Source organism: Narcine bancroftii, chromosome 2 (assembly GCF_036971445.1).
Source record: "Narcine bancroftii isolate sNarBan1 chromosome 2, sNarBan1.hap1, whole genome shotgun sequence".
NCBI classification, from domain to species: Eukaryota; Metazoa; Chordata; class Chondrichthyes; order Torpediniformes; family Narcinidae; genus Narcine; species Narcine bancroftii.
The window spans coordinates 236,729,439-236,755,505 of NC_091470.1; the positions used below are offsets into that span (position 1 = coordinate 236,729,439).

Below are 26,067 nucleotides of genomic sequence, written 5' to 3' on the forward strand. Positions count from 1 at the left end.
ACTGGAGTATACCTGGCCAGTAGAAAATTTACACTGCTCACCGACCAATGATCAGTGGCATTTATGTTTAATTATGCAAAAAGAGGCTAAATAAAGAATGATAAGATCACTAGGTGGAGGGTCGAACTCTCCACCTATAATTATGCCATAGCAATCAGTCGTAATCTGCCAGACCAAAGCAAACCAAAACACAAGTAACAGTGGGTAAAAAAAATGCACATGTTGGTATATGCTGTTCTTATTGGTACCACTATCTGCCCATTTCTCTTCATGTTTAGCTTCTAAAATCATTATTTTTAAAGTCTTCAGTCAATTGAATTACAATCATGCATTCTCAATTTTAAGTCCTGTGTTAATTGTTTAATTTCCCTTTTATTTGTACAAAACTAGGGCAATTACATGATTTAGACCAATTCTCTGGGGGGAGGGTGAACAGAGATATTCTAACTTGCTGACACCTTGAGACCGGACAAGGGATCTTGTTTGCTGTTGGATCTGTTGAGCAACCCAGCAATTCATTATTGGGACAAACTTAACTCAAAGATCAAATTTAAAGGCAGAGTTTATGCATGAAATCACGTAAAATCTGAGATTCTTTTTCCTATGGGAAAGGCAAGAATAATCCACATATCGGTTGTGCAAAAAAAATGTACTGAAGAAATTATATGTATACAAAAGAGAGAAATGTAAGCAAAGAAATAAATGTAAAGAAAATGACTGTGCAAAACAATTTTATGTAATATATTTTTGTCTTACTACATGACGATAAATAGTACCTAAACAGAAAATATATTCAGTAATAAATAATGTGCAAAGTAAGAATTGTTTAATGAGTCTCTGATTGAGTTTGTTGCTTAAGAGTTTGATGGTGGAGGGGTAGCAACTGTTCCTGAAATTGGTGGTATGAACCTTGTTGGACTTAGACCTCTTTCATGATGGTAGCGGTGAGAAAAGGGCACGTCTTGGGTGATGTTGATCCTGCTCCTCTCCAATGGCACCATTCCATGTAGATTTCCTTGGTGGGGAGACTTCTGTCTGTGATGTGACCTCCACCTTTTGCGCAGCTTTCCACTCAAAGGTATTGGTGTCCCCATACCAGGCCATGAAACAGCCATTCAGCACACTTCCATACATCTGTAGCAGTTTTCCAAGGTTTCCAATGACATAGCCTCCACAAACTCCTGAGGAAGAAGAGGTGCTAATGTACTTTCTACATGATGGGGCCAGGAAAGGTTCTCAGAGATGGTGACTCCAGGAATTTAAATTTGCTCACCTTCTACACCTCTGATCTCCCAACGATAACAGGATGTACACTTCTGATTTTACCTCCCTGAAGTCCACAAGCAGATCCTTGGTTTTGGTGATATTGGGTGTGAGGTTGCTGTTAATACACTATTCAGCCAGGCTTTCAATCTCACTCATGTATGGACTCATCACCTCTGTTTATACAACCCACTGCCACGGTATTGTCAGCAAATTTGTGGATGGTGTTGTTGTCATACTGACCCACATAGTCATCGGTGTAAAGTGAAAAGAGCAAGGGGCTAAGTATGCTGCCCTGTGATGCTCCTGTATTGATAGGGATTGTGGAGTAGATGTTTTTAATTGTGGTCTGGAGGTGAGGTAATCTAGGATCCAATTAGACAGTTGGGTATGGAGGCCTAGAGAATGGAATTTGCTGATCCAGTGGTCCAAGGTTTTGTGTGGAGCCAGTGTGAAGGCATCCACTATAGACCATTTGCTGCAGTAGACAAATTAAATTGATCCATTTTGCCACTCAGACAGGAGCTGATATGCTTCAGCACCAGTCTTTCAAAACATTTCATTACTGTGGATGTGAGTCCCACTGATTGATTGTCATTTAGGGAGGTCATCATACTCTCCTTGGGCATTCTTAGCTTCTCATTTAGCATAAGAGCTCCAGGTTTCATCACAAATTGAGCTGAATGGGCCCACTGATAAGGAACAAGACACAGGGTCAGCTTGAGTAACGCAAGACTGGTTGTCGATATTATATTTGTTGTTGCCTGGACTCCAAATGATACGTGCTCAACCGATTCAATTCTTACTCACTAGCAGGCTGTAAAAGCGCATATGACAATTAGATTTCCTGATAAGGGAACCTTACAGTCGAGATCAAATTACAAATCTGGAGAGGTCCACAGTGTTGTGTATGCTATCTCCTTCCCACCACCAATCCTTCCCTTCAACTACCAGTTCAGCAACAACTTCAACTTCACTGACTGACACTTGGACTTAGTTCAACAAGCAGTTGAATGACATCAAGAATCATATGGGTTTAATGTATCATATATGTTGAACATTGAGTGGGTGGGGAGCGGGGGTGAAGGAGGAAGGGAAGGGAGGGGACTAAAGGGGAGAAAATGACACTGTGTATATTCAAGAGGGAAATGTTTGTGTGTATTTTGGTCAGTATGGTTCATAGTGTGAAAAATAAAAAAAATAAAAAATAAAAAAAGAATCATGAACGTTGTTTTATATTGTGCCCTGATGTGCAAAATAGTTCTACCTACTCATTTTGCACTTCTAAAGAATACATTTTATTCCACTTTGTCAACTTGTGGTGATATGACCACCAGCCTACTGCAGGGGGCGATTTCTGTACCTGCAGGAAGACCACCTAAGGGGCTGACTCCACTTGGCCGGCTGTCAATCAGCCGACCTGAATATAAACCTGAGCCGGCCCCTTCCTGAGCCAGTCACACGGGGAGCCACCAAGGCATGAACTGGTGTTCAGACTTTTGCTGGAATAAAGCCTGTTGTACAGTGTTTTGAGTTTTGTGCTTGCTTGCTGCTACCTCAGTGCACCACAATTTATTCCAGTAAAAGTCTGAACACCAGTACATGCCTTGGCAGCTCCCTGTGTGACTGGCTCAGGAAGGGCTGGCTCAGGTTTATATTCAGGTCCGCTGATTGACAGCCAGCCAGGTGGAGTCAGCCCCTTAGGTAGTCTCCCTGCAGGTACAGAGATCACCCCCTGCAGTTGCTGGTGGTTGTATCACCACACAACTATGACCATTTATTTCTGATTTGCCCTGATTGATGGACTTCTCCAAGCTTTTCAAGAAGCTTTAGAAACATCTTCAGCTGCTGATGAGATGGTTTGTTGAACAAACTTTTTGGTGGGCAGATAATTTTGGTCATGTGGCCCATTCATCTAGAATCATCAACTGTTTTCAACTAGTATCTCTTGGTTTGGAACAGAATGCCATCAACTCTCATGGATTGGTGAGGGTGGAATGACAGCGGATGAAAGAAACGTGCAATTGCCAGGATCCAGCAACAAAGGAAAGGAATTTCCTTCTATGGCTGCACATCAACTGTGTGGTAATGAAATGGAATCCTTTCCACCAATGTTGTTCATGATAGATGAGTGTAGTCCACTTCTTCTTTACCTGCAGCAATCTAGTCAGAGTAGGAAATCTGAGCACACTCTTATCCTTACTAAGGCCATCTGTGGTGAAGTTGTACGCTGACCTCATAAGCTAAGTGTCCTTTAGCTGCCTAGAATACTTGTGAGTGCCACACAATTAAATTGTCTTGGAAGAGCCTTGGATGGATCCAGAAGCTGGCATGTGAACTTGATCTAGCTGGCCTTATGGCTGGAGGTGGTGATGATCTGCCACCACTACTGCTGTTTTATCCTTAGCCTCCTGAGGCATTGATGTTCCAGTGTATCAGGGAAATAGCTTCTTCCTGACAAATGTGATGTACGTTCTGAAACCTGTCATGAACTTGCACATTTTGGTATATCAAAACCTGTCTGGTGTATATCTTGATGCCCCTGAGATGGTCTTTTTTAATCCACAGCCACAACATCGGCTACATTAGCAGCAATTAAATTCAAGCCTGGGTGAACTGCTAACAACAGAATTTCACTGGTAGTTTTCAGAAGGCTCTGGAAACTGACAATTTTAGTCCTCAATCCCCAAATCACAGCAAGCAGTTAGCACATTTAAGTTTGTCACACTCATGAGTAGGTTTTCCAACATGCCAAATGTATTTGGGTTAAATCAGGTCAGGATGTTCACCTCAGGCTTTCAAGTTGCCACATGTTTTTTGCAGATTTTTGAGAGATTTGCCCATGAAAGATTTAAAATTTGATGCATGAAAATGGACGGCAGTAATCTATTATGCATATTTGTTAAAGAACACTTCTATAAGGGCAAATTGTGCATCTAAATCAAATAACCTGTTGCTGAGAGAGACATTTGATGTCAATGGAGGTTGAAAGTTAAAGGCCTTTTATTCAAAAAAAGGGGGAGGCTGATACATGGGTGGGGGGGGTGGGGGTATACATTTGTAATCGTCATAAGAACATTATCGGTGACTCAGGCTTGAACTAATATTGAAGCAGATTTAACATTTTTGGTAGGATCTGGTTTCCTGACAGGAAACACATGAGTTTTTCCTGTATATTACTGCAGAGAACACAGTGGCTTCCAGCACACAGAAAGGTAGGTGTGCAAATATATAGTATGAGGAACAAAAAAAAAATTAAAGGAAGAGAACATCTCTTGCATCCGTTCTTATGCTGTTGTCTTCCTTGAATAACAAGACTTTTACATCTACCCAGAGGGGAGATAGGATTTCTACTTGACTGTTCATCAAGAGAATGGCCTCAGACGATAGCGCAGCACTCTGCTATGAGGGCACTGGACTCTCATCTTCTATCATGTGTTTTAAACTTCAACCATCTAAGGGTGATTAATGACAAGATGGAGCACAGGTTGAAATCTAGTAGCATGGTGTCAGGACAAAAACCTCCCCCTCTTTGGGACAGGAAGACAAGAGAACTGGTCATTTGTTTCAGAAAGTCGGGTGGAGTCCATGGCCCTGTCTGTTAAAATAGTGCTGAAGCGAAGATGACAGTGAGCTTTAGGTGTAAACATTGTGGCGGTCCTTCGCAGCTCCCCCATGGGGACTCACAAAATGAAGGACACAGCAGGCTGCACGAGGCCCGCAGCGCTGTCCTCCAATTGGCCACAACCAAAAGAGGTTAACTGGCCTATCAGAGAAAGTGGATATCAAACACACCAATCAGTGCTGAGAGGGTTTTAACCACGCCCATCAGCTTGAGAATAAAAGCAGGACTGTGAACCCAATAAAGCTCAATGTTAACTACACTCAACAGGGTTTGTGTCATTCTTTCTGGGAACACTGGTTTCTTTCTGAGCTAACCTGCATGCAGCTATAACCTCTCCTGTGCTATAGGATTTGCAGAGCCATAGCTTATAGCAGCTAGCTACAACATCACCAACCATCTGTTCTGGTCCAACTACATTGATACTATGGCCAAGAAAACTCATCAATGCCTCTACTTCCAGCAAAATTCAGCACATCTTCAATGCCTCTTCTCAAATTTGGCTTAGACATCCTAGAAAGTATCCAGTCAAAGTGCATCAGAGATGGGTACAGAATTGTTCTGCCCATGATTGCAATAAACTGCAAAGTTGTGAATGCAGCTCAAGTCATCACTCAAACCAACCTCCCCTCCATCATCTTCACCTCTTACCATCTTACAAAAGTAGCCAACATACTGAAGGGCATGTCCCACCTGGGCCACACTCTATTCTACTCCCTCTCTTCAGGCAGAAGATGTAGAATTTGAAAAATGCACCTCCAGATTCAAGACTAGTTTCTTTCCTGCTGTGACCAGACTCTTGTATGCATCTCCTATTAGGATAAGATTATACATTGCACTGTTTAACTGTATTTTTCTTTCTCTTACTGCTGTACTATGTAGAGTTTGATGTGCCCAGATAGACGCAAAACAGAGTTTTTCACTTTATCATGGTATAAATGACTACAACAAACAAGCAAGTTTACTTAGAAGGGAAAGGGTGATCTTGAGTTTCACCAGATTTTACGACTTAAACCACACGATGCTCAAAAAAATTCTTTGTAACTTAGACTTTAAAAAAAATATTTAGAATTTTACAAAATACAAGTATGTAAAATACAAAATAATATCTAAAACTACCACATACTACCCCCCACTCCACCCACCTCCCAACTACCCCACCCCTTACAACCCTCTCCCCTTGGAGCTTATTTAAAAAATATACATAAAATCACAACAGGCTGTTGTGTGGTATGTCAACTATTTACATATTTAAGCACAAATAAAATTTTTACTTAACATCTAAGATATAAAGTCCACATTTTAACAAAAAAGCCACCACCAATCCTAATCATATGTATTCAATTTGAGGTTTTTCCAGTTGCAAATTAGCCATGACTAATTATCATGGGTAACTTTGACTTTTTAATGACAAAAATGAATGAAAGAATGCCACAAGACCAAGAGACAAAAATGTAAGATTGCCTTGTGGAAATACGGGATCGTTGGCAACACTAGAATTTGAAGTCAACCTCTATTGTGTGTTACGAGCCCAAAGTACCCCAAAACCCAGCAGCAATAGATATTCACCTGTAAGGTAAAAACATCATGAGCTGGGAATGTAGAAGGAGTCACCCAGTGCTGGGCCGTAACAAGATGCAGTTGTGACCTTGTACTCTCAAGATAAGAGTGGGGATGACAAATTGATGTGCAGGAAACTAGCAGAGAAGGATAGCAACAGTTTATTCATTGGACAATGTCATGGTATGATAATTTACTAAGTACGTATCCTAAGGTATATAAAAAACACCACTTGCTGATAACGGCAGAATGCGCCTTCTCCAACTAACACTGTTAGTTGCAAGTGTTACAATCCGGCAATAAAGAACAAAGAACCTTGATTTCGACTCAGTCTGGTGTTTGACTCACTCATTCATGAACAAAGCAGACCTAACACACCAAGACATGGTTACTAAAACAAAAGTTGCTTTTAATTATCTTTAAACATGAAAATAGAAACAAACTTTAACTTGTCTAACTTATTTAACCCTCTTCTAATTCTAAGCGCACGTGTGTGTAATGTGTATGTAAGTTCAGAAAGGTTCTTTGGTTCACAGTCCAATCACACTTCTCATTCCTCCAAGTAAATTGGTTGCAGGCAATTCTTATACTGTGCACAGAATTCAACATTTATCAAGTTCACTAGACTTTGGTGCTTAAAAGGTAAATGGTTACCATTCAGGAAGGTTCTTGTAGGTTTTCAGAAGGCACTTTCAGGTGGCCAAAATCCTCGATTGTAAAGCCGCATATTATACCAATATGCAGCTGTTGGGAGGCCACTTGAAAGCGCAGGAGGTGCCTGTGAGGTGAACTTTGTAAACCTCCTCTGGGAGGGATAATCACCGGAGCACTGAGGTCCCCCCTGCACGTGAATGCAGCCACCTAAAAGCAGCTGCTAAGGGGATGACAGTCAGCTAGAGAGTGCCTGACAGCTCCCCTTCCAGCTGCCCCTGCCCCCCCCTCCCCGGCATGGGCTGTCAGTGCAGGGACTCCCGCGTGGAAGGACCCCACACTGATATCTCTGACCCGCTCTCCCGACGGCCAAACGTGGGTCCCCACACTGTGGGGCGGCAGGCACAGGACATCCCATGCCACAGCCTAACTCTCCCAGCGGCCCGACATGGGTCACCACGCCCACTCTCCCAGCGGCCTGGCGAGGGTCCCCACGCCCACTCTCCCAGCAGCCCGACATGGGTCCCCACACTGTGGGGTGGCCGGCGCGGGGTGTCGGTGTGGGGACATCCTGCATGGGACATCCCCGTGCCACTGCCCAGCTCTCCCAGCAGCCCAACGTGAGTCCCCGCGCCCGTTCTCCCAGTGGCCCAGAGTAGGTTCCCATGCCTGCTCTCCCAGTGGCCTGGCATGGGTCCCAGCATCTGCTCTCCCAGTGGCCCAGTGTGGGTCCCAATGCCCCCTCTTCCAATGGCCTGGCATAGGTCCCGTACATTGTGGGGCGGCTGGCGCAGGCTGTCATTGTGGGGACATCCTGCGCAGGGCATCTCCGTGCTGACAGCCCACGCCAGTTGCCCCGCAGTGTGGGGACTCGTGTCGGGCTGTTGGGAGAGTGGGGCAGCAGTGTCAGTGTGGGGACGTCCCCGCACTGATAGCCCACGCCGGCTGTCCCAGCTCTGACAGCCAGCCATCCCAAATGCTGACACCCCGAAGGGACAGGAGCTGGAGTGAGCTCAGAGGCGCATCTGGGGCAGCAGGTGGACTGCGCTTTTAGCGCTGCCACCTGAACGGCAATTCAAAGGGCCGCTTCTGCTTCTGCAGGCGCATTCGTGGCAGAAATGCACCTGAAGAAGCCTAGAGGGAGATATGTATTGTTCCAGGACATCCGCAACTGAGGTACTTCCATCAGTCACCTCAGTGTTTTGCCACATGACCCTCTTACAACAGCAAGTCTTCAGTAGATAACAGGGCACCAGCCTGCTCTTTCATTTGTTGCTTTCAGGTAAACAAGAACCCATCAATGACCTCTCTGAGCACTCTTCAAAGCTCCTGAAAAAAAGGTGTGAGAAGCTAATGTCTCTTCTGTTGCTTTATCCAATCCAATTAACACCTACTTGTGAGGTCTCCACAGGCACTCTTCAAAGTTTCTGCAAAGTAACTGTGGACATGAAGTCTCCAGTATTACAAATAAGATCTGTTTTAAAGTGTTTGAATGTAACCTACTCTAACTTTTCCCAATTTATCTCCCCAAAATATTTCTATATATTCTGTCACATGTGTCATATTTGCTACAACTGTATAGTTTGTTAGGCAGTTTCAGATCATTACTGTAGCTCTGGAATCATATACAGACCTGTCTGTCTGTCATGGGATGGCAGATTTTATTTCTTGAACAACTTGAATGAACCAGATGGATTTTTACAACCACCTATTAGCTTCATGGTAACCTCTTAGGATATTTATTAAATTCCAGATTATTCAATTAACTAAATGCAAATTCCCCAACTGTTGTGGTGAGATTTCAAGTCATGACTCGAGTCCAATACTTTAATAACTAAACAAGTGTCCCCTTTAATTTTCTTAACAATCATTTAATGATCTGAAATGAAACTACATTGAAGACTATTTAGGTGGTTAATGATGAGTATTAGCATAAGCAACTTCATCTTTTTTCCACCTGAATGTTTATTTAATCTCTCTTAACCTATTGCTCTATATTCTTCTGAGTGAGTTTATCTGATCACAGAGGTCAGATATTATTCCGGATTTTAAAGGGGTATCAAAATATGAACAGTTTATTTAAATCTTGTTTACTTCAGTTCCACTTTTCCGTTTTGGCATCAATGGACAAAGCAACCAGAGCACTGTGTGTCACTTCCCAACGTGTCAGGTGGAGCAACTCTAATGTTTGAGTGACACTGACGATCTTAGGATTCCCCAACATCCCACCATGATACTGAAGCAGTCAGAATACAAGTGCACAGTTAAAAACAGACATCCAGAAGATTCTGTCAGTCCTTTTCTAAATATTTCTCCAAAGGGGGCATAGTTGCTCAACATTCTCCAACATAACCTTCAGAGATTAGTGTCAACAAGGGTACAATTGCTGCTCGCATATTTTGTGCTTATTGAAAAATAATCTTCCATGCATGGATTGTAATTGCCTCTGCCAGATACTTTATAATATATCAAGCTATCTTTTACAGGTAAATAACCGTTTACAAGTTTGGAACACAGGCGCTTTCCGAAATGGTGGGATATGCTGCTTTTCTGTTCACTTCAGCAGAGAGGAAGCCTTCCTGGCACATTGTTGGTCTATCCAGGGCCTCGTTTTTTTAAACATTGATTGGTTCCACAATCGAACTGAAATATGGTCTGCATTGCAGCACACATCAAATCCACTGATTCAGTAAGCAGGCTCTGAGGTTTGATCTGTCAATCATTGGTCACCACTATTACAATACAAACAAGATCCTGCTCATGTCAATACTTTGGAAATCAGTTGGGCAATGTGTTCATGCCACATAATCAAAGTTAAAAAAAAGTTTCATTGTCAATTTGATGATACATTTACTATTTGTATCATCTTCATTTGGCTGAATGCAAAATAGAACAGTTTTGGATACTTCATTTAACATCAGTGGTCTATCACTTTCACAGCCATGTGATTTAAAATTGGGCTAAGCTTTCACAGCAGACATGAAATGGCACAGCCATCAGAACAACAATTAACAATCAAATGATTACCTCCAATTCTTCTGCAGAAAGATATTTGAGAATCAAACTATTTCAAAATGTTCTTCCATCAAACTCCAAAATGCAACATATTTCAGTATTTGTGGCACTTTTGAATTGAGGGTTCAGCATCATATGGAACCCTATGCTCACTAACAATCCTTTACATTTTAATAAATATTAATCATGTTTAAATATGTCAACGTTGAATTCAAAAATTTTCTTTTCACTGGCTCAGTAGTAAACTCAGTAGGCATGAAATACATAACTATTTTGCAATCAGTATTTGTTTTTAATCAAATCACTCAAATAACATTTGGTATTCAAAGTGATTTGTAGCAGTGCACATCATGAGGAACTAATTATTCCCTCAGGGAGAGCCAAAATGCCGAAGAATCAAAAAATGATTTTTTTTTAAAAAATGGACATTTTAGGTTCAATAAAAGAGGACAATTCAGTGATAAAATCCAATATGTTGAACCTTTACTGCTGAAACCTCGAAGGTTTTGAGAAAGATGAGGCATTGTGATGAGAATTACCAAAATTTCTTTGGCAGAATCTTCAGTCCATATTCTGCGCAGGTTTTTCTGTGTATTCCAATACTTCTGCAGATCTCAGTTATTGGGATTTCCACTAAGATTCAAACCAAGTTCAATTACGATTTGAGCCATGTCCATCAAGGGCACTGACCTTCTCTCCACTGAAGACATCTACGTGAGGCAATGCTTCAAGAAGTTCGCCAGCGTCATAAACTCTTCTCACTGCTGCTTTCAGGACGAAGGTCCAGAATCATGAATAGCTATAAGATTCTTGAACCTCCCTAACAATAAACTAATCTGGGACCACCAAAAGATCTGTTTGCACTTATCAAATTGCATCAAGTCCAATTGTGCATATTTTCAAAATGTCACTTTTATATTTAGCACCTCTTTTTCAGACAGCATTTTGGGGTGATTCATACCATTTTAGCGGTTAGCATAATGCTTTTACAAAGTGGCAGATTTGAATCTAGCATTGTGTGTAAGGAGTCTGTAGGTTCTTCTCGTGACCTGTGTAGGTTTCGTCCAAGTGCTCTGGCTTCCTTCCACCCTCCAAAACTGTATGGGATTTGTACGTTCATGGACTCATGGGGTGGAAAGACCTGTTACCATGCTGTAACTCTAAATTAAATTAAAATCTTACGTACCTGTATGACTGAAACAATCAAAAATTTCTGTGCATCTGTACATTGCACTTCTATGTATTACAAACTCTCACGATCATCATCTTGCAAAGATTAGGACACAATTGGTCTTTGGTGCTGGAGATAATTTTTAATGAAACTCATAACATTTGGAAAAAATATCCCTCAGATAAAAGAAAACTGAAAGAATGAATGAATATCATAAAGGAATTTTTTTCTTTTTAAAACCATTTTGCAAGCATTCCTTTGTATCCTATAGTATTAGAAAATATAAGATTACACAATTTCAGAAAGTTTTGAATATTGCTTTGCTTACTGCCTGTTGATAATGATAAGTTATGAATACATTAATTCATACAAAATATTTTTCCTTGGAATTTCTTCATCACCTTAATTATATTTTAAAATGGCTGTTTGCTAAAATTTCAGCAAAGATTTAAAAGTATATCAAGGTACACAAACTCACATTTTTTTTTTGAAATGTCATACCTTAAGAGTATCTCCTTGTGCTAAGTGGAATGTTCTGGCCGAGATATTAATTCCTTTGCCCGCTTGCACCTGTATACTGTACACACATTCATGGTGGTTTTCATAGTTCAAAGGATAGTTGGGAGAAAGCAGGATTCCCTCGTTGCTCGTGATGGATGTTCCACACTCAGCTGTAGTTAGAAAAGGTAGCACTTTAAATATATCAACTCTGGTCAAAGAGTAAGTTCTCTTAGATATTCACAGCATTTTTGGGGGGGATTGAATACTGAATTTTTGTAGCAGTTTTAAAGGTATTTAAGTAATATCATTAGTTTAAATTGTTAGAAAATTTATTATCTGCACTAACATAAAATTGTGGATTTTTTTTTCTGAAAGACAGCACTGAGAATCGACTTCATGCAAACCTTCAGCAGAAAGATTGAAAATGCCGAAACAAAACAAAAGACTGGATTTATCTACAATGAACACTCGATCATGGATTTTTAATTGTGGAATTAAAAATAGCTATTTATTGCACAATACTTTTATAAAAGGCATTTATTTTTTAAAATTTCAATTAAAAGTTTTCCATACATGTAATAATATCCAAGTACAAAATATAACAATCAAATATTAATATCCAATCTATTGCATGATGATATAAACCCCAACCCCCCCATGACTAAACTAACCCCAAAAGAAAAAGAGAATGAAAAAAAGTGAAATAGTAAGAAAACATAAGTAAGAAACTAGAGTCAAATCTGGTTGCTGCAAGTTCCCTCTTACAACACAGACATAATATTTCAAGGAGGCTAACGAAGTTCGAGGCTCAAAGTAAAGGTCTATATGTTAATATCCTCAATTCTGAAGTGTGGGTGTCAAATTTTCAAAAAAATACATCATATTTATTTCTCAAATTATAAGTAATCTTCTCCAATGGAACACAACTATGCATTTCTGCAATCCAAACCCAAGTGGGTATCTGATTTCCATGACACTGCTAAACATTTTCTTCCTACTGCTAAAGCAATCTTAAAATTGTTTTTGATATGTAAATAGTTTCAACCCTTATCCCATTGTCATGCACTGCTGCAGCAGTAAGCAGACACAAAACTCGAGAAAGACTGTACAGCAGGCTTTATTCAGTTAAAAGTCTCTGCTACAGTGGTAGCTGTACTGGTGACTCCGGAGTGACTTGCTGTCTTGGGTAAACTTATACCTCTCATTTTGTTCATTTTAGATTGGTCACAGTGTTTGAGCTACCGAAAGAAAATAGACACACACACATTGAGAGCAGTTCAGTTTATACAAGTCTTTATTACTAAATCTAAAGCTGAATTCACACTACAGTATGCAAGCCCTTCCCAATTATATTTATCAACGCCTGGACTGGTCCCAACTACCGAAGCGAGGCAATGACTGCACACTTGTAGTAGGTTGTCAGGGTGCCGGTAACAGCTTCTCCACCTCCCTCGACCGGGACGTTAGTTGGACTCTTGAAGTTCTTCTTGCTGAGCGATGTTGCCACCTCTTGGAGAGTCTCAAACTTCAGCAGTGGGACCATGGCTTATATTACCCAAAAGTTGTTTACTTCAGATGTTATCTCTTTGAACAAATTATTTAATTATCTTCAAGGTCTCCTGACAGTCTGTGACCAACAAAAGAAAACTGCATCTCTGGGCCTCATGGTGGAAGTTGGATAATGTCTACTGATTCATATGCATCCCTGGGCCCCATAAGTGTAAATTAGATGTGTCTACTAATTCATGCATCCTGGGCCTCATGGTGTAAATTAGATTATGTCTGCTGATTCTAAAAACAAGCAGGTTCTCAGCCTTGCAGAATCAAAGGCTGCAAAAGTAAAAAACACAGTTTAAATCTTCCATTAGACTTGCTCGGGAGGGGTCGCCTCACAACTATATCCCGGGCGGTTTATTGACAGCCGACCAAGTGTGGTCTGTTCCCCGGTGGTCTTCCTGCAGGAACAGAGATCGCGCCCTGCAGTAGGCTAGTGGTGCATCACCACACCCCTCGATATTACTTTATTAATATATCTACTACGTTTCACTATTTCTATATCACCACATTTCAGTAATGATATTGTTGGACTCAGTTTTCCTCTCAAATAAGGCCATGATTGATAATAACAAAAATTATTTAAATGTTTCCACCATTTTTGTAATTAGTATGTAAATAATCTTGAAGAGTCCAGTGTGCTTTGTTTATCCTGTTCATCTTTCCCTTCCATAAAATCTTCCTTATCTAATTATGCTTCCCAATATTCTTTTGATCTGGTCTTAAGAAATTTTACTTGAAAGCACTCCTGTGGTACCACTGGGCATTTGTGTATGACAACGCTCGTGATCTTATAAATAAAAGTTGTTCTCAGAGCACAAGAGAAAAATATCTTTTGTCTGGATTTGAATATCATAAGCTGACGGACAACTGAACAATGAGAGTGAAAGCAATGGCATGATTGACCTGAATCACCCAACATAATGCCTGATCTACTGTTTCCAAAATGTTTCTAGCATTCACTGAAAACTTATTTCTTTTCCAATGCAATGAGGACAGAGAAATGAATTGATGCTATACCATGAAGTCCCTGTGTGTTTGTTAAATGTAACTGAATCTGTGAGCTGAGCACTACCACTACATTTGCACATACTTAGCCCTTGCAACTTTCTCTTCCAGATATAAAACTTAGACCACATTATCTAGAAATTGGATTGAATGGCATTTTTGTTTTATCGCATGTGTAATCTAAAATTAATTTAATTCAATAGTTTTTTCATTAAATCATGACTTTCTGGAATTTTGAAGAGGAGGTTCTGATCAGAAACCCTATCAATACATTTAGTATCTGCACAGATTTGCACATACAAAGCTATCCTGCATTCTGCACCACACCTTTCACACCCCACGAAACAAAATTATAGCTCTCGTGTCAAGAGAAAGACTGCACAGGATACAACATAAAACAAGGTGCATAATGCATTGAGTACACAAAAGTACTGGAGAAACTCAGCAGATCGTCCAGCATCCACAAAAATTAAGAGACAGTCAACATTCCAGGCCTGAGCTATTTTTCAGGTCTACCAAATATCAGGCAGCCACCAGAATAAGAAGGTGAAGGTGGAGGTTAAGTGGGGAGCAGGGGGGGGGGGGTGGGGGGTGGATGGAATGGAGGAAGCAGGTGCTAGTGGATACTTTTAAAAGGCAGAAGAAGGGATAGGAGATGTGAGGTTTGAGGGAGAGGGCAGAAAGATGAGAGATATGCTCTCTGATTGGAGCAAGAAGAGAAGGGCTAGGAAGCTATAGGAAAGGAGGCTGCAGGAGGGATTAATTGGAGGTTGATATTGATAACATCAGGTTGGAGACTGTCAAGATGGTCTCAACTTGGCAGTGTGTGAGGCTGTGGACAGTCATGATAAAGTAGGAAGGGGATGTGGAATTGAAGTGATTGGCCACTGAGAGGTCATTGTTGTGTCCCCAATGTATAGAACTCGATGCAGTAAATTATCCCTACAGATTCACAGGTGAATTATTGCTTCCCTTCGGCATAGGAGATGTAAGTGCAAGTGCTTTTTGAGGTCAGGTACCAGAGGGAATTGATGGGAAGGAATGAGCAGCTGAGGGAGTTGCAGAGGGGGCAATCCCTACAAGAAGCTTAAAGAAGAGGGGAAGATGTGTCTGACAGTGGGATCTAATAGAGGTTGGTGGTGAGATAGGTGAGGATGAGGGAAACCCTGTTCTTATTGCATCTGTGGGGGGAACGATCCAGAAATGCAGATGAGTGCTGAGTTACTGGCTGTAGAGGGGAACCCATGTTTATTGAGGAAGGATCACATCTCAGATATTCTGGAATGGAAAGCCTCGTCATGAGGCAAGATGTGGTGGAGATAGAGGAACTGAGAGAGGAGTGTAGTCAAGATAACTGTGGGAGTCAGTGGATTTATAGAAGATGTCAGTAGATATTTTGTCTCTTGAAAGGGAGACAGAGGATAGAGAAAGGGGAGAGAGTTGGACAGTGTACTTTATATAGAAAAGATAGGTAATGAGAATGGTAGATAATGCTAGCAAGCAGGGAGAGAAGGGAAGTCTCTGTGAATGGAGAGGAAAGGGGGTGAAGAGTTTGAACAAAGAATGGGAAAGAAAGGGAAAAAGGGAGATTGAAGAGTAGGCTAGCAGAAACAAGTCAGTTAATGCCATTCGAATGGCCATGTTCCTTGCCCTTCCCCTCCCTCACCATTTTGTTTGAGTGCTTGCCTACATTTTTTTAATACCTCAATGAAGGGCTCAATCCTGAAATGTTGGTTATGCATCTTTATCTTTCCTATATACAGTACACTGTTTGACCTCCTATTTCTCCAGCATTGTGCCTTTAATACAACCATAGCGTCTGCAGACTTTCATGTCTTACTCTTACCAGAGATGGACAAAGTGAACTTGAGGCAAGCCTGGAAGTTGGCTTCAAAACTAATAAATTTGATGAGCTCGTCATTGGTACAGGGAGGCAGCACCAATGTAGTTGTCAATGAGGCAGAGGAAGAATTGAGGAGCCTTGCACATGTAAGGTTGCAGCATGGATTGCTTCACATATCCAACAAAACAACAGGTATAGATGGAACCCACAGGAGTACCCATAGCTACACCTTTGATTTAGAGAGAGTGGTATAAGCCACAGGTGGTATAAGAGGAACAGAGAACCAGTCATTACCCATTGAAGTCCCTAGGGAAACAAAGTTCAAAGGATCTTCATTATGTCTTCTATATTTTGATCAAATCTAATAGTGTGGTACTTCAATGCAGGATTTGAGCTAACAGCTACTCTAACTGTGTCACCTAATCTTTTTGATTTAATTTTTAAAATTTAAATATACAGCATGGTAATAGTCCATTTTGGCTCACGAGTCCATGTCACCCAATTTATAGCCCATTAACCTACACCCCCAATATGTTTCAAATGGTGGGAGGAAACTAGAACTTAGAGAAAACCCACGCTGACATGAAGAGAACATACAAACTTCTTACAGAGAGCGCAGGATTCGAAACCTTGTCCAGTCTATAGGTCACATGTAAGGCAATTGCATAAAGTTAATGGCAATATCCTTGAAAGCACTGATGTACAGAGGGATCCTAGGTGACCAATGAGGTTGGACACACTTGGGTTGTTTTTATGGAGCATCAGAGATTGTGAGGAGACCTAATAGTATCAGAGGCCATGAGAATCTTTTCCCGAAGGTAACAACATCAAATACTGGAGGGATGTATTTGAGATGTGATGGGTAAAGTTTAAAGAAGATTTTTTTTTGGGGGGGGGAGTTTGTTGGGTGTGGAGGGGATCATAGGTGGCAGGTGCTTGGAACATACTGGCAGTGGAAGTGGTGGAAGCAGACAAGATAGACACACAAATATGCGGAGGATGAAAGGACATGGATCATGGACAGTCAAGGAGATTTAGTTTAATCTGAAATGGTGTTCAGCACTGACATTGTGAGCCCAAGGGCCTGATCTTGTGCAGTACTGTCCTTTTATTACATCAGTCTGTGATGCTGAACCCAATAATAATAATGGCCGTTAAAGTGACCTCAGGCCACTTGCAGCAAGGGGTTCCACTACAACAAGAAATTGTGTGGGATATGGCCGATCACACAGCAGATTGCTGTGTATGCCCTTCTCTACCCACCCCTCACCTCTTCATTGCCTTGATGGAATTGCCATTACCAGCTTGTGGGAGAGTTCTTTCAGAGCTGACAATCATCCCTTTGACCTGCTCACCATTATTGATGTTTTCATGCAGCTCCTGCTCAGTTTAGACTTTCCATGACTTTTCAGGTAGAAAATATGATAGCATGCTTTCAGTTTTGCATCTTCTTCAACAGGAAACTGGCATTGGCATTTTATTACAATTGAATGGATCGAATAATATTTCAAGGCATGAATTTCAACTTGCTAAAGGAACATTTGGAAACAAGTGTTCTCACTGCACCTTGGTACAGGTGATCATAAACGAACTTCAATTTCAAGTTTACTATTATCATACATTTGTAAAGTACCTCGGGACTGTGCAGGGACGGGAGAAAAATGGTACTGGCCTGCCAACTTGGTTAAGAGTGGCGGCCAATGCGAAGTCAGAGTCAACAGTCTCCACTTGAAAAGGGATGGACTCGTCCAAGGCATGCATCGTGGCCTTTGCGATGTCTCCTCGCATCTGAAGGAATTCAGCTTGGGCTTCCACCAATAACGGGAAGGTTGTGAACCTAATCAGGAGGTGGGCCTTATCGGCATAATTGGGCAGTCATTACCATGAAAACACCTCCAGGCACCCCTTCAGCATCCTTAGGGTGTTTGGGACTGGGAGCTCCATAAGAGGTCACATGCGGTTGGGGTCCAGGGCAATGACACCATGTGCCACAACACTTCTGAGAAGGGCCAGGCAGTCTGTGTTGAACACGCACTTGTCCTTATTGTACGTCAAGTTGAGAGACTTTGCAAGGTTCGCTTCGTGGTCCTGCTGGAATGAGGCACTGGACCTACAGACATTATCAAGGTATGGGAATGTTGCCGTCAGTTTGTGCTCCTCCACCATCCAATCCATAACCCTCTGAAAAGCAGAGGGTAACACCATTAGTTACACCGAAAGGCACCCACAGGAAGTGAAAAAAGTTTGCCAATGGCCTCGAAGCCCGTGTAGAGCCAGTCGCTTGGGCAAAGGGGAAGATGATGATAAGCCGACTTGAGGTCAATGGTCGAAAATACTCTGTATTGTGTGACCTCGTTGACCAAGTCGGCTATCCGGGGTAGAGGGTACGCATCCAACTGGGTGAAGCAGTTGATGGTTTGACTGCAGTCAATCACCATCCAGAGCTTGTCTGCCCCTCTAACCATGAGGACCTGCGCCCTCCAGGGGCTGGAGCTAGGGGCTATGATCCCCTCTGCCAAGAGTCGCTGAACATTTCCCCAGATGAACGCCATATCCTCAGTGTTGTAGTGCCTGCTCTTGGTGGCGATTGGTTTACAGTCCGGGGCGAGGTTTGCGAATAGGGACAGAGGGGCCATCTGGGTGGTGAGGCTGCAGGTCGGTGCCAGAGGCTGAGTGCTCAGTTGGGGGGGGAGGTCCGTAAGCTGTGGATTGCAAATGGTGAGCGGTGGGTGGGGGCCCCTGAACACCATCGTCAAACTCCTAAATTGACTCTGGAAGTTGAGGTCCAAGAGGATCGGCGCGCAGAGCTGGGGCATGACCAACAACAACGTCATTATAACACTTCTCCTCCTCCATCAGAGATACCACACAGTACCCCGGATACAAGTCCGCCGGTCTTTTGCTGCCATCGACACAGATCCGGTTATCGGCCATATGTGGATCAAGAGTCTACGGGCCACTCGGGGTGGATAAAACTTTCTGTACTGCCACTATCGAAGAGGCAGTTTGACTTGTGCCCATTCATCTCGATTTGCATCATGGAGTTCATGAGGGCTGGCTTGGTTCAAGGTGATCAATGCCAGGATGGGTGCGTCATCTTCGTCATCGGTTGGGAGGCCCGATATCCAAGATGGTGGCCTCTATGTTGACCATGCTGCCAACATCAATGAAGAAGGCGGAAGTGGCGTCATTGGGGGCGAAAGTGACATCGTCGATGAGGGATGCCGCTATGTAGAGGATGGGGGCGGCAGCGAGTAAGATGGCACCCCCTTACCGTGCACACAGCCAGCACCGGAAGATCCTCAGCCATACACACCATGCTGCTTTGGAATGAGGCTCTGGACCTACAGACCCATTGATAATGGCCCTTTATCCCACAACCCGAGCAGGTAGCTCCTTTTGTGGGGCAGAGACTTTGTAGGTGTCTTGCCTGCCCAGAGAAGTGGCATCTCGTAGATCCCGGCACCACTGCAGCTGCGGTCGGGTCCGCCGTCCCCCACCCAGGATGGCAGCTCTCACGGCAGTACGTACTGGGTAGGCCCGCTTCTGTCCGTGATCGACTCCGTGTGCCATTGGGCTGAGTCTAAAGTCCTGGCCAGATGGATCGCCTGTTTTTAGCAGTAGTTGATCCTCCTTGAGGAGACATTGCCGGATATAGTCCGACTCATCCCTGACATGGAAGCATCTCGGACCAGGTTTTCCACGCACTGGGCCCCCGGCACAGGGACCATGGGGTTTCCCAAACAGTCTTTTCCCAGTGTGATCAGGGCTCGGACAAACTCTTCTACCGACTCACCAGGCTGCTGTTTACTTGACGCCACGAGGGAGCGGGAGCAAACCTCATTGATTTTGGGCTTGTATAGTGCCCGTAGCTCAGCCATCGCCTAAGTGTAGGTCACACAGCTTCTGATGGCCTGGAAAGCCCTCTGGCCGACTCTTCCCTGTAGAACCTTCAGCATCTTCTCATCCGAGTCAACCACTTCAGCAGCGGGTTCAAGAAAGTTGTTAAATAACTGATCCACTGTTCGAAGAGTTCCGATGCACCTGGGACTTGGGGATCCATCTCTAGCTGATCGGGGAGCAGCAACTTCTCCATTACTGGAGATGTAAAATTTTCTGTACAATAAATTGATGGGCACTACCAGTTGCCCCAATAACCACAAGGACAAAGATTGAGAGGAATGATGAACTTTATTGGACAGAAGATGAGATGGCCCGGATCCAAGCTAGGGAAGTGCAGGGAAGGGAGAGGTATCTCGACCTTTATGGCCTAGGCCACAGGGGAGGAGTCCAGGGGAGAGTGCCATCAGGGGGCATGCCAGCCCATGCCTTTACCAGCCTATGACTATCTTCAATCTATATCATTGCAGGGAGGGCAGTGGGGGAGATCCCATTGATCCTCTCTGCCGCTCTTGTGGTCCTGTGGATTGACCTCCAATCCAATGCTCTGCAGGAACCATACTACACTGGGAGGCAGCCAGCCAGGATGCTTCCAATAGAGCTGCTGTGGAAAGTCGACAGGATGGTAGCCAGTAACCTTGCCTTCTTTAGTCTTCTCAGGAAGTGCAGTCGCTGTTGCACCTTCCTGACAAATGTGTAGAAATTGTGTGTCCAGGATATGACATGACATAAATGAACTCTTGCCATGTGAATCTGCGACGCCACATGACCTTCAAACCTTCAGTGAGTGCTATGAATAGCACTCAAAATATTACGGTTCAGTAATCATTTCAAAGCCAACCATTGTACTGCTTCATGCTTCTCTACATCAAAATTCAGAATATGTTAAATTTAGAGAAGTTTCCAAGATGCTGAAATCATAAAATGTGGAAATATATAAACTGTGAGGGATACTAACAATAAACCAGAAAGATAAAGACTGGGGATATAGGTAGTGTGAGACTTCACAAGTTAAACCATTTGGATCCATTGACAAACTAAAATAATTTTACTTGAGATTAAACCAGATCAATGCAAGACACAAACTCCAGCACTCAGGATCGGTCGTGGGTGTGTTATAGCTTGTTATTTTGGGTTTTATATTGAAGGATTGTGTATCTAATTCATTGTATAAAGCACTAAATATTTTGAACGTTCCTGGTTGTGTTGGAGGTTTGAATCTTGAGCTCGGGTTGTTGATGGTTCAAATAGGAGTCTGTGCGACTTCAGAGGGTGCAGGGGGGCTGGAGGCTAATCCACGGACACTCGGTGACTCTGAAGAGACTCTCCTTTGCTTCTCTTTCTCTCTTACTGTAAGGGGCACCAGGCAACACTAATGGAGACTCTTTGCCTGCCTTACAGTGGGCAGAAGGCAACTTCAGATAATAATATGTTCTGTCATGACAATAAAGGAATCTTGAATCTTCAAAAATATGCCTGAACTCCATTCTCAGTTCAAAATTGCCAACACAATTCTCTAGACTTTCGAGTAGCTTTTTGTACTGTCAGTAAAGGGATGATCATAACAAAGCAATTCAAAGAACTGTTACATTTGACAAAGGTAAAACAGTGAGCTCCTCTAACTGAGGGGATTCAACTGAAGTCATGGGAGAACAACTGAATGCTTCCAGTCTGACTGTGAGAACAAAACAATTTGAAGAAGAACATCATTCTTAAACAGATTTTTTTCTTTCTTTGTACAATACACAAACATGTTGGAGAAACTCAGCAGCTCACAAAGTACAAGGCCCAGGCCCAAAACATTGCTTGCCCTTAACTTCCGATGGATACTGTACAACCTGCTGAGTTTCTCCAGCACATTTATGTATTGCATTCGACCTCAGCATCTGCAGACTTTCTCATTTAATTTTTTTTTTCTTTATTTCAGTATTATTCTCTTCACCCTTCTTGTATACTTATATTCTATTTTACTTCCAGTGTCTCTCTCTTCAAATCGAATTGTTTATTGTCATGTGTACCTGAAACATTTTGTTTTGCCTGCTCTCCAGGCAGGTCAACACATACACAAGGAATAAAAACAAATGAAGAGTATTGTGTTACAGTAAGTCAGAGTGCAGGGTACTATGTTAGATTGACAAAGTGTAGAGTATAAAGAAGGTGCAATTAAAACAGAGCAGGGGCATCATTATTTACCAATGAGAGGTGCATTTATGAGTTTCCTATCAGCACAGATAGAAACTGAGAAACAAAAAAGTATGGATAGGATAGATGTAGGAAGGTTTTTTTGAGCTGGCCGGGGAAACTAAAACCAGAGGACACAGTCTCAAGATTCGGAGGAGTAGATTTAGGACAGAGATGAGGAAAAATAGTTTTTCCCAGAGAGTAGTGAATGATTGGAATTCTCTAACCAGGGAAGTGGTTGAGGCTGCTTCATTAAACATATTTAAAATTCGGTTAGATAAATTTTTACATGATAGAGGAATTAAGGGATATGGGAAGAAGGCAGGTAGGTGGAGTTAGGTCATAAATTAGATCAGCCATGATCGTATTGAATGGCGGAGCAGGCTCGATGGGCCATTTTTGGCCTACTCAAACAGATTTTTTTTGAGGCACTCGGCAGGTCAGGCAGCATCCATGCATAGAACTGGTCCATCAAATTTCAGCTCTGAGTCCATTATCAAGATTGCTCTTCTACTCTTCAATCTCCCTTTTTCCCTTTCTTTACCATTTTTTGCTCGAACTCTTCACCCCCTTTCCTCTCCATTCACAGAGACTCCCCTTCTCTCCCTGCTTGCTGGCATTATCTATCATTCTCATTACCTATCTTTTCTATATAAAGTACACTGTCCATCTCTGGCAACTCTCTCCCCTTTATCAATCCTCTGTCTCCCTTTCAAGAGACAACATATCTACTGACATCTATCAACGATATGACCTGCCTGATGGATGAATGGGGGATGGTGGAATGGAACTTTTAATGTGTTGGAAGCTGAAGTGAGACAATGGGATATATGGACAGAGTTGATGGAAGAGAGACTGGTTTGATGAGGTAATCTGTTTCTCACCCCACAGAAGATGCAAGAGATTTTAAGAATATCTAACATTTTCTGCTTCATTTTTGCAAATTTGCAGCCTCAGCATTTTGGTTTTGACAAAGAAATACAAGAAAAAATATCAGGGACCTGCTGAAGGATGTATTTAAAAAAGAATGATCGTACAACAGAACTGAGAAACAAAGGCACCATACAGCTGATGGCTGCATTAAAGGGATGACTTGCAGTGAGATTAGTAAATGCACTGTGTAAGTAGATGAACAATCCAACTGATCTAATAATGGATGCATGTCTGAAACCCATCATGACATTGACAGAGCTTATATTCAGTTAATTGAACGTTAGAATAAATGGCCAGTCATAATACAAGTGATAATATTAGGAAAGCACAATACTACCAGATTATTTCTTTTTGGGAAGACTTCCGGCCGACTGCAATGCAATTCAGTTGTACCATCATCTGAAATAGCCTAGCATTTACATTGCAGCAATTTCTACACCAATTTTTAATTCATTAATTTTTGAATCTTGTTAGGTAAGATCACAAGCAAAGATTAATCACCCACCTAGTGAGGCCTCTCAAATGCTACCTAAGCCACAAGAAAGTACTGAATAATGACACAAAGTTAGGAGAGAAAAGAAGAAAGATTGGAGCCTTCAGGACAATGGAATGATCAGAGTATAGCCCATGCCCCACTCTCTCTTAAGTTTCTAGAAACTTAAGGAAGTCATTTAAATTAAGTACATTACTTGAAAATATACATGTTGATATGATACTTCTTAATATCTGATCCTTCAAATAGGGTTTGGATTATATAGCCAAATTAAGCACTCTGACATGATGACGTTGGAAAGGAAGATCGAAAAGTGACTAAACATTTCAATGGAGACTTAATGAACAAAATTCTTTGAAGATGGGAAGACATATATTTTATGTGCCAACGAAATTGCTGTGGTGTCATTCCCCTTTTAGCTTGAGTGCACTTGATGGAGACGTTTTCATGGAAACTATCATTGTTTGTATCCATTGCATTATGTTTCAAAGTCAGGTGAAATTATATTCATTATTATCCACCACACAGATTTGTTTTACTGCAGGAATCACTGAATTGTGATCAGGACAAGAACATTTACTATTGCTTTTCTTTTCATCTGAAAAGCCACCATGATACCAGTACCAGAGAAATGAATATTAACCATCCTAAATTACTACATACTGCTAGCTCTGACGTCCACCATCATAAAATGCTTTGAGAGAATGGTCATGCCTCACATCATCTCGAACCTACTAGACAGCCTTAACCCACTTCAATTTGCCTACCATCCAAACAGATCCATGCAGAAACTATCTCAGTTTTCCACTTGACCATAAACACCTAGGTCAGACAACAGCTCCACCAAAAATCATCAAGCTCAGCAAATATATTTCCAAGGTTCAGGAGCTGGGCCTCAGTGCTCCCCTCTGCCATAGGATCCATAACTTCCTGTCTAAAAGGCCCCAATCCCTGAGGATGGGTTTTCTCAACATCGGTGAGATTGGACACAGACTAGGAGATCACATTGTGGAGCATCTTGACTCTATATGCTGCAATAGTATGAATCTCCCAGTGGCCACCCATTTTAATTCCCTGTCCCATTCCCTTGCTGACCTGTTTGTTCATGGTCTCGTGCACTGCCAGACTGAGACCACCAACAAATAGGAGGAACAACAGCTCATCTTCTATTTGGGCTCCTCGCAACCAGATACCATTCATGTTGACTTCTTAGATTTCTGTTAAATTCCACTCCCTATCTGCATCATCCCTCCTGCCACCTTATCCCCAGTTCTCTCTCTTCCCTCTGTCTCCTTTCACAGAGCCAAAATCATTTCTCACCTTTTCTTTTATCATATCCAATCAACACCTTTTGGCTGCTGGTTGGACTCTAATCCCTGCTATTCTTCAGTTTTTATTCATATGCCCTCATGTTTCTTTCCTTAAAATTTGAAGAAGCTGCTTAGGCCCAAAATGTTGGTAAAATATCTTTACCTCCTACAGACACTGAGAAACCAGCTGACTTCCTCCAGCATTTCTGTATGTTTTTTTCACTACAATCACAGCATCTGCAGATTTTGGTGTTTTACTAAAATGGGTAACAACATCTCCAGCACAGTAACACTCAAAATTGGCTCTCCACATGGTGCACACTCAGTCCTGTTTCATACTCTCTCTGACCTCCATCTAAACAGCTAAATACCATTCCAATAACATCTTCAAATTCACTGATAACATTGGGGGATCAGAAGTGGAGAGGGTGAGCACATTTAAGTTATTGAGAGTCATTATCTCAGAGGACCTTTCCTGGACCCAACACACCAATGCCATTGTGAAAAAAGCACGTCAGTATCTCTACTTCCTCAGGATTTGTGGACGTTTGGTATGACATCAGAAACCCTGGAAAAACTTCTACAGATGTGCGGTCGAAAGTGTGATGACTGGCTGCATCACGGTCTGGTTTTGGGGGGGGGGGGGGAAGCACCAATATTCCTGACTGTAAAGCCCTGCAAAAGAGAGCAGACCCTGACCAGGGTATCGCAGGAAAAACCTTCCCCACCATCAAGAACATTCACAGGGTACACTGACAACAGAGAGGAGCAGCAATCATCAAGAATCACAACACCATGCACTAGCTCTGTTCTCACTGCTCCCATGAGGGAAGAGGGGAAGGTGCCACAAAACTCACACCACCGGGTCCTGGAACAGCTGCTATCCCTCAACCATCAGACTCCTCAACAATAAACTCAATCAAGGTCTCACGTCAAGCACTCTTAGTTTTGCACTTTATTGATTTGTTTCTTTGTATTGTACAGTTGGTTTGTTTACATTTCTTTATGTGTCTATATGTGTATGTTCAGTATAGTTATTTTGCATTGGCAAATAGTGGTAAT

General features: G+C 42.2%; 1 protein-coding gene across 4 annotated transcripts in view; it reads right to left on the reverse strand.

Annotated features, from left to right (window-relative positions):
* csmd3b (CUB and Sushi multiple domains 3b) overlaps positions 1-26,067 on the reverse strand; it is a 927,060-nt gene that overhangs the window by 422,451 nt on the left and 478,542 nt on the right. For all 4 annotated transcript variants that reach the window (XM_069920534.1, XM_069920535.1, XM_069920537.1 and 1 more), the window contains one exon: positions 11,784-11,953. In XM_069920534.1, coding sequence (XP_069776635.1) covers positions 11,784-11,953 — 170 coding nt within the window. The remainder of the gene's footprint in view (positions 1-11,783; positions 11,954-26,067) is intronic.